The sequence below is a fragment of the Pseudorca crassidens genome, chromosome 19 (genome assembly GCF_039906515.1).
Source record: "Pseudorca crassidens isolate mPseCra1 chromosome 19, mPseCra1.hap1, whole genome shotgun sequence".
NCBI lineage: Eukaryota > Metazoa > Chordata > Mammalia > Artiodactyla > Delphinidae > Pseudorca > Pseudorca crassidens.
The window spans coordinates 43,201,731-43,210,651 of NC_090314.1; the positions used below are offsets into that span (position 1 = coordinate 43,201,731).

Sequence of the window (8,921 nt, forward strand, 5' to 3'; positions counted from 1 at the left end):
CCCCCTCCGCTCCCACCCGCCCCTCCCTCCCTCCCTCTCTCCCTCTCTCCCTCCCTCCCTTCTCCGGCCCCGGCCCCGCCCCTCGCAGCCCCTCCGCTGGCTCCGCACAGACAATGGGAGGACGGCGGAAGGGACGCATGTCTCTCCCGGCGGGCGCTAGCCTCCGACTGGCCTAGGGTGAGGGTGGCCCATTATGGGGGAGATTAGAAACCCGCCAAGGGGCTGAGAGCGGGGTGGGGTGGGGGTTGCCGTATACCAGTGGATGCCAGGCGCGGATGGAACTGAAGCGCGGATTAGCATGGCTGGCACCGCCCCCCTCTTCCGTCCCAAACCGCTCTTCCTAGCTGGTCTCCCCATTCCACTCCAGCTTGGGCCACCGGAACTTCACGGCCCTGGTGATCCTGGGACCCGGCTTTAACTCTTTTCGCCCCACTGTGGTCCCAGGCAGACTGGAACCAAACGGAAAGTCCCCTCCCTCGCCAGTATGGTGGTGCTGGCCGGCTGGGGGCTGAAGCTGTGGTGGGGAGGGTGTCCAAAAGGAGTCTCAGCAGAGACAGCAACAAGAAATCCTAGGGACTCAGGAGTCCTATTGCCCTAGTGCTAATATCCCCCAAGCCCTTCCAAAAGGCCAGGGGTGGGCCTGGGTGAGGTCTGTGTTCCTCGAAAGAAAGGAAAAAGGAAGAAATGTGGAGTTGAGACAGGAGAGACTGGCAAAAATCAGATCTGTGACCTCCTGTTTTTTTTTTCTTTTCCCTGTATTTTGGCCGCGCTGTTCGGCATGCAGGACGGTTCCCTGACCAGGGATCAAACCCGGGCCTCCGCAGTGAAAGCTCTGAATCCTAGCCACTAGGCCACCAGGAAACTCCCAGATCTAATGACTTTTGACCTAGAATTGCTCCCGCTTCATCCTTGAATTGGGGACAGATACCCAAGGCCTGAACCCCACCCACCATGATCTATGGAGAGAAAAAGAGTAGGGGATTCTGGCAAGAGACCTTAGTGCCAACTTGGTTCAGGCTCTTTGTGGTGGTGGCCCTGGACGGATCAGCACACCTCTCCTGTAAAATGGGTTTGCCGGTACTGTGGTGTCTTTGTCACCTGGGATTACTGGGAAGAAGAGGGAAATGAAATTAAACGATGGATTGCTGGGGTGTTTGGAGATGCTGTAAGGTGCTGTGCAGGGGTCAATCATGACAGGAAAAACTTACCTCCTTGTTTGACCCCTTCCAGGGCTCCACAAAGAGGAGAGATGAGAAGTAGAATGAAGAAGATTTGTGCAGATTCAAAGACCCTAAAGTAAGCCAACCTGGGAATTCCCTGGCAGTCCAGTGGTTAGGACTCCGCCCTTTCACTGCCTAGGGCCTGGGTTCAATCCCCGGTCTGGGGAACTAAAATCCCGTTAAGCCAGTGCGGCCAAAAGTAAAAAAAAAAATAAGGCAACCTGCTATGTTCTGCTGGAGGGGAGACTGTGAACACACTGACTCCTTTTTACCCTGGGTTTTGCAACAAGTGATGGCCAGCCCCAAGAGCCAATACTGAGCAGGGCTCCCATCTTCCCCTTGGGCACAGGAGAGCCTGGCATGACAGAGAAGGCATGGGTTTTGTAGTCAGAAAGACCTAGATTTTCAATTTTTGCTACCTCAGCTGTAAAATGGCAATGACACTACTTGTGAGGAAGTGGCATAAATTTTGCATCCCTTCCTCTTTTTAATTTTATTTTGGGGGGTGGGGGCGCACCGCACGACTTGTGGGATCTTAGTTCCCCCGAGCAGAGATCGAACCCGGGCCCTTGACAGTGAAAGCACGGAGTCCTAATCACTAGACCGCCAAGGAATTCCCTTCCCTTCCTCTTTTTGACCTTCTCAGCTCTATTTAGCAGCCAGGAAAAGTTCAGATGATAGATACAGGATTATCAGCTGGAGCGAAGCAAGGAGTTGGAGCCAGAACTCAGATCAACGTTTCTTGGACCCTGGAATGTTCTCCTTGGTTTTTTGCCTTGGATGCTCCAGAGCAAGAGGAAATAACTATGAGAGGGCCTGTCATTCGATTTTTCTTTTTTAGACTTTCGCAACTATTCATTCACTCACTCGCCATTTCTCAAGTGCTTACTACCTGCAGAGCTCCATGGCCACTGGAATACAGTGTGAGCCAAACCAAAGACTGGTTCCCGCCATCAAGGAGCTTGTCTTAATGCCTTCTTTTGCAAGTTGCAAACGTCAACTCATGTGATTTTCACAACTAGACGACGGATATATTAGAACTAGGTACACTATACATAAGAGAAAACTGAGGCACTGAGAGATTTAGAGGCGCAGTGGCTCAAAAACATACACTTATGTCTCTGGTGATCTATTCTGCACTCCAGAGGCTGCCAATTACCGGAAGAGTGAATAAAAGGTTGCTTTTGTCTGATATCTGCCCTTATTACTCTCTCTTGCTTCATTTTTTTCCCGCTGATAAATCATCCTTCCATAGAATCCAGTATGCCTGGGAGGAGTGGGCCGCTCTAGTCAAACTACTTTATCCCGCCTGCGCAATCCAGCTGACTTCCGGCTTCCACTGCCCACGTGATCAGGTACCATTGCTGCGCATGCTTAATAGGAAGTCGGACTATACCACTTTGCCATGCCGAAGGGAGATATTTTCTATGTTTTAAAGTTTAAAACCGATTCCTGATATTAGACTTCTGTTATCCCGGGTATTAACAGAATATATAAGTAAGTTTAGGGTGGCGGAAGATTAAAGGACCGGAGGGGAATACGGGCGAAAGCGGAGCGGGGGGTGGGCTCTCCCCTTCACAGATAATGGGAGGAGCCTGGGGAGAGCAAGCTCTTTCCTTTGGCCCCTGCGGTCGCAGCCATGAGGTAAGGGCTCTCGGGTCTCTGATATTGATTGATTCTGGCTGCGGCCGCACTGCGGGGCTGTGTACCGCAGCCCGTGCTGGAAGAGACGGGGTGGAGGCGGCCCTGAAGCGGCGCGTCCCGGAGCTTGGGATAGGCCGGAGCACACTAGCTCCCAGCCTCGAGAGGAGGGGGTGGGGGAGCGTTCCCGGAACTCTAGGACGGGGGAAAGGTGGGCTTCGCGCCCCACGTGTGTCTGAGGAGACCCACGCGGGCAGAGGAAAGGCGGCGGCGGGGACTGGGTTGTGGCCCCCTTACTCACTGGGCCGATCTATGGCTCCGAGCAGATCTCTGCTTCCATGTGACGTAAGACAGGTCGCGAGTAGGCCCCAAGCCTCCGACTTTATTACTGGGATAAGAAAGGGAAAAAGAGCCCAAGAAGCAAAGGACTAGATTAACTAGCACATCAGGCCCACTGGCCTCGGATTCTTCACGTTAAACACTTGTTTTTAGTGTTGGGTACCAGAAAGGGCATAAGCCCCATCTTCATTCCAATTGTATCCGTTAGTCTCATTTTCCAGAGGAGAAAACTGAGACACAGAATAAGACATAACCTAGAGGTTGTCGACATCCCAGGGTGGGCTGTTCGCCTACAGGAACGCACAGGCAAAGCTTTACAAAGGTCTTGGTATAGGGAAGATTATTAACCTGGGGCTGCGTCGTGGGTGGCCGAAGTCTGGGGGGACGTGTTTGTCTTTAGTACTAAGTGCATATACACATGCACCTCCCCCCGCCATGTTTCACGACATTAGAAGACTTGGAAGGGCAGGTCTTGTTGGGGATGCTCATTCTTGCCCAGGAATGGTTTCCAGGGCCTGATAGTGTTTTCTGTTTGTCGCAGTATGCTCAGGCTTCAGAAGAGGCTTGCCTCCAGTGTCCTCCGCTGTGGCAAAAAGAAGGTCTGGTTGGACCCCAATGAGACTAATGAAATCGCCAATGCCAACTCCCGTGAGTTCTTGGGGTCTAAGTTCCTTCTTCATCCTACCCCTTTCTCATCCTTTGTGCAATGAAAGTTGACACGATTGTGTTGACTGTTAACAGACCTAGGAGAGCTCATAGTTTGGGGGGTGGTTTATAAAATGGAGGAGTCACAGAAATATGGAGTGCCAGATGTTCTCTTCCTGCCACTTGCCAGAATGACAGGATGGAAGTTAATGGAACCACCCGATGTTATATTAATAAATATCGCTAGAGTGGATATTCTGTTTTATGGCTGTGAGAAGGATTTGTGAAGAGACAGTACAAGGACTGGGGCGGGGTAGAGATGGCCGATGAAATGATGAATTGGAAAGACCTGGGGCCTCAGACTTTATTAGAGGCCTGTTTGCATATAATTCAAAGTAGTAAGACAGTGTCAGTCCTGCAGATAACATCAACATGCCCACATTACTTCAACATAATATTGTTACAGGGAAAAAGTATTCAATGAAATTGTTTAAAATTGTAAGGCAGACTTTATTCAGAACAATTGCAGTAGTTACAGGGACCAATGGGATTTTACTTTGGGGGAGAGAGATTGAACTCAAGTCAGAATATAGCGTGGGCAAGTAGGAATTTATAGCCAAGGAGCATGGTTTCGGGGATCCGTGGATGGAAAATTAATAAGAGGGCGATAAACTATAATGGAAAAGAATATATAAATATATAAAGAATGTATATATGTGTATAACTGAATCACTCAGCAGGAATTAACACAACATTGTCTTAATTGTTTCTTTTTTAAAAAAGAAAATTACTAAGGAAACAGGGGTAAGGGGGATTCTGGCCTGGGTGGTCAGTTATCAAGGGTAGGGGCTTCTGCTTAACTAACTTAAGCAGAGTTTTTTACTAAAACTAGAATTTACAAGGAAGCGTACAGATGGGCCTAAGAGAAGCTTCAGGAACCTGATGAAAGTTTGGTCAAGCAGGAATCTGTGAATATCAGGGAAATCCTTTACCTGTTTGGGTTTGTGGTATTGTAATGTGTGCTCAAAAAGTCCTTATTTTAGACTGGTAGCTAATAGGTGAAACAGGATCTGAAGGACTAGGCCGTATTTGTATGCTATTTTGATCACATATCCCCAAATATGTATATTTGGAGTGTGCTGTAAAACATCTAAAAGGGTAGAGGTTTTCTGTTGTTGCTGCTGTGTTTTGTTTTTTAAGAAATAAATAGAAGTTCCCCACTTCCCACCGTTTTTGAAAACCAGGGATGTGGGCAGCGTTTCTGGCATGTCCTGTTTGGACTCTGCGTTGTGACTGGTGTACTTGGGGCTAGGCCCCACCTGACTGACCAGGTGCATTGTGGTTTCCCAGGTCAGCAGATCCGGAAACTGATCAAAGATGGGCTGATTATCCGGAAGCCTGTGACAGTCCATTCCCGGGCTCGATGCCGAAAAAACACCTTGGCTCGCCGGAAGGGCAGGCATATGGGCATAGGTAAGTACATTCTTCCCTTTTCTCCAAGACTTAGGGAATGATAAATGATTAAGTCTAGACTAGGATATATTCAGAAACCTTTTCCATTCTGACTCATTTTGAGCCCTTTTCCTACTCCATGATACTTGGTGTGTTTTTCTCTCTGCAAATCAGAAAGTTGGCACTGGTGTTGGAGTTGAAGGTCTTGGTAGAAAGAGGTCACATTTATTGAGCACCTGTACCCCCGTACCCTACCCATCCATTCTACTGGATGCTTGGGAAATGTCCAATAAATCCTAAAACCGCTTTCTAGGCTCAGGATGACCTAGGGAGATGACGGTCACATCACCTTTTTAAAGCCCTTCCAGCTTACCGTGCTGCCTTGGTGCATGCCCTGTCATATCCACATTCTGTGGAGTGAATGGGGAATAATTGCCTTGTTTGTGCTTCCTTAAAAATTGAGTAAATGAAAGAAATTAAATACTTGGGATCATCATCTGTAAAGTGGAAATAAAGCTACTTAAAGTGAGGTACAACTCTTGGCACATGACCCAAAGAGTTATAAAGTGTTTCAGAAATTGGTAGCTATCGTTGTGACCAGTCAGCTGGCTCTAGTAACCCAGATGCACTACAGGGAGCCTGAGTCATCTTCCTCGTAGGTAAGCGAAAGGGTACTGCCAATGCTCGAATGCCCGAGAAGGTAACCTGGATGAGGAGGATGAGAATTCTGCGTCGGCTGCTCAGAAGATACCGTGAATCTAAGAAGATTGACCGCCATATGTAAGTACCTTCTCTCGGGCCCACCAAGACCCATTGCTGTTTCGATGGCTTGTTCTTTGCACAGATACAAGCTCTGTCTCATTGGTCTTGGGGAGAGAGCCATGTGTCTTGGTATTTTCTAAGAAAGTTCTTCCGTTCTGTCCTGTTCTGCTCACATACACCATCAGGACAGCCCAAGAATTAAGTTTATCTGCCAGGTGAGCTCTTCTGTCTAGAAATTGCACAAAAAGTCCTAGTTTGGGGGAAAGAAGTCCCTGCAGCAAGAAGAGAGGAAAGGAACCCTACATGCTTAGGGGCCTTGTGTAGAGGAGCAGATCACAGGCCAACCTCGGTGTTGGTCCCATTGCTGACCAGAACCTCTAATCCTTGTACGCTACAGGTATCACAGCCTGTACCTGAAAGTGAAGGGTAATGTGTTCAAAAACAAGAGGATTCTCATGGAACATATCCACAAGCTGAAGGCAGACAAGGCTCGCAAGAAGCTTCTGGCGTAAGTTTCTTTAGGAATTGGTGTCTGTCACAGGGGCAAGTTCTGAGACATTTAAAATGTGCTGATGTCTAATCTCGACTTACATGCAGTCTGTCCAGAATACAGTTGTTGTGTTAGAGGTATATGCTGCTCTGTCCTGTACATACCCACATACCACCTACCATCAATGTCAGGGTAGTGTGGGGACTTATTGGCTAGTTGAAGCAGGAGCTCTTGGTGTCCCCAGCAGCTCACCCATCTTCTCTCTTCCATTACCCAGGGACCAGGCTGAGGCCCGCAGGTCTAAGACCAAGGAAGCCCGCAAGCGCCGTGAGGAGCGGCTCCAGGCCAAGAAGGAGGAAATCATCAAGACTCTGTCCAAGGAGGAAGAGACCAAGAAATGAAGTTCTCCTTTTCTTCTCTGTACATAGTGGCCTCAGCAGTTGCGTAGATCACTCATTCAATAAAAAACAAGGCTTTATCTGCCTGCCTCTCTGCTTCCAGTTTCTGGCTGCTTGGTGGGTCTTCACTGTTTACAGGGCCAGCACTGAGGAATGAGATACAGGCCCTTCCCTGGGTTCCTGCTTCATTTCTCCCTTGGCTCCTGGCCTCTGGTCAGGCTCATGCCCCCTCCGTCCATGGGGTGTGGGGCCTACTTTGAAGGGAGGAGAGGAATGGCTTCTACCCAAGCCTCAAAGACTGTGCCTCAAAACTGCTCTTTTCAGCAGAGCATGAGTGGCACCTCAGACATGGTCTCAAATGTTGGTTGGGAACCAGTATTCAGTTGTGACATGAGTTGTCACATTATTTTAAAACAACAGAAAATATATGCTTGCACTGCTCAACTGCACTGAGGTTCAAGGTTGTGGTCTACTGCCTTGGAACTCCAGGACGGTGGGAATTTGAACCACCACCAGTCCAGAAGGTATGGTCTGGACTTGAACTGCTGGCGACTGCCTAAGCTGTCTTCAGACAGCCTTATTGAGATAGAACTGAAGCTGTCATCTTGAGCATCCCAATTTCTATTTCTAAACTTTTTTTCTTTCCTGTCCTTAAAAGAAGGATTGTTTCCTGTTTTGGTTTTTGGTTTATAACCATCAAAAATGTCCCAGAGAAAAAAGGCTTTCTCAGCAGAAATTGGAATAAAGGCACATAACATACAAACTTGTCACAGCAGTTTTGAGTTACTTAATTCATATCCCTTTTTACAAATGAGAAGTAGGTTTTATTTTGCCTATTAACTGGTAGTAGTAACCACCAAGGAATTTTTCAGTAAAGTATCTGCTCTGTGAGCCAAGTACTGAGGCACTTTACACTGACTTGTATTGATTCTATAATTTTCACAACATTGTAAAGTAGGGTATTAGCTTCTCCATTTTGCAGATGAGAAAAGAGGTGAAGCCAGGTGTTGGATTCACCTGTTAAGACGACCTGAATGGGAAAAATGGGTTCAAGATGAAGTAAGATAGGACTTTGTAGACTTACTACGGAGGCCTCAGGAAGGCTAGCTTGGTCCCCAGGCCTCGAGCTTTGGAGGACTGGGCAGAAGATGCCTTTGGTGATCAGGAGAAGAAACTAGTTGTGGTGGGGAGGATGCCTGGAAGAGCCAAGTTGAACATTTTGAGTGGGTGGCAGTTTGAGTGACAGATGTCCAGGTGGAAGGGGTCAGTCAGCCAGTTAAATACAGGAGTGTCAGCTCAGGTGAGAAGTCGGGGGAGGAAAGTTGGGCACAGCTATGGCTGGTGTGCCCTTCCTGGTTACCTCTGCGGTCTACCGGTCTCTGAGGAACTCTTGTGGGCAGTAATGCGAAGGCCAATGAGGGGTCTTCAGGATGTGTACTGGGCACATGTTTCCATCTGCACTTGGTGTGGGAAAGGCAGGGCTAAAGCGATCCTGGGGGCAGCAGACCTATCCCCAGCTCTGCCTGCAGTGTCCTTGTCCAGTCTGGACAGGTGGGGATGTGGGTAGCCCAAGCCAGGGAGGCCCGGACGGAATAGTCCAGACAACCTCCATCACCACCCATGTGCATCAGAGCCCCAGCTAGGACACTGCTTTTTGGTTTCCCTGTTGCCGCCATAGCAGCCTGTGCATAATGTATCCTTAGGCTTGCTCTAAGCCTGTTATTCCACATGGGGAAGCTGTGGCCTGGAAGAAGGGCCTCGGCTAAGCTACTTGGAGCGTGAGATGCCTTCTTCTCAGAGGAGGAAGGGCATTGAAGGCCGCCCACCTCCACTTCCTCCAGGCAGTAGAGGGATGACAGGAAGGAGATAAGGACCTTTACTGAGGCTCGTGAGCCTGCAGCACAGAAAAGGTTTCCACCGTGGACCAGGAGATGGTGCTGTTCTCTCACAGGTCACTGAAGGTGTAGGAAACTG

General features: G+C 48.8%; 1 protein-coding gene and 1 long non-coding RNA gene across 2 annotated transcripts; both read left to right on the forward strand.

The window, feature by feature from the left end:
* The first annotated feature begins 50 nt into the window (after window positions 1-50).
* Window positions 51-2,575, forward strand: LOC137212601 (uncharacterized). The gene is made up of 3 exons (XR_010937556.1): window positions 51-177; window positions 1,231-1,296; window positions 2,476-2,575. It is a non-coding gene; the product is annotated as an uncharacterized lncRNA (long non-coding RNA).
* A 145-nt stretch (window positions 2,576-2,720) lies between these two features.
* RPL19 (ribosomal protein L19) lies at window positions 2,721-7,031 on the forward strand. The gene is made up of 6 exons (XM_067716100.1): window positions 2,721-2,864; window positions 3,742-3,848; window positions 5,196-5,318; window positions 5,957-6,077; window positions 6,457-6,567; window positions 6,827-7,031. Exons 1-6 carry the CDS (start codon window positions 2,860-2,862, stop codon window positions 6,948-6,950), a joined length of 591 nt encoding a protein of 196 aa, XP_067572201.1. The 5' UTR covers window positions 2,721-2,859; the 3' UTR covers window positions 6,951-7,031.
* The last annotated feature ends 1,890 nt before the right edge of the window (window positions 7,032-8,921 follow it).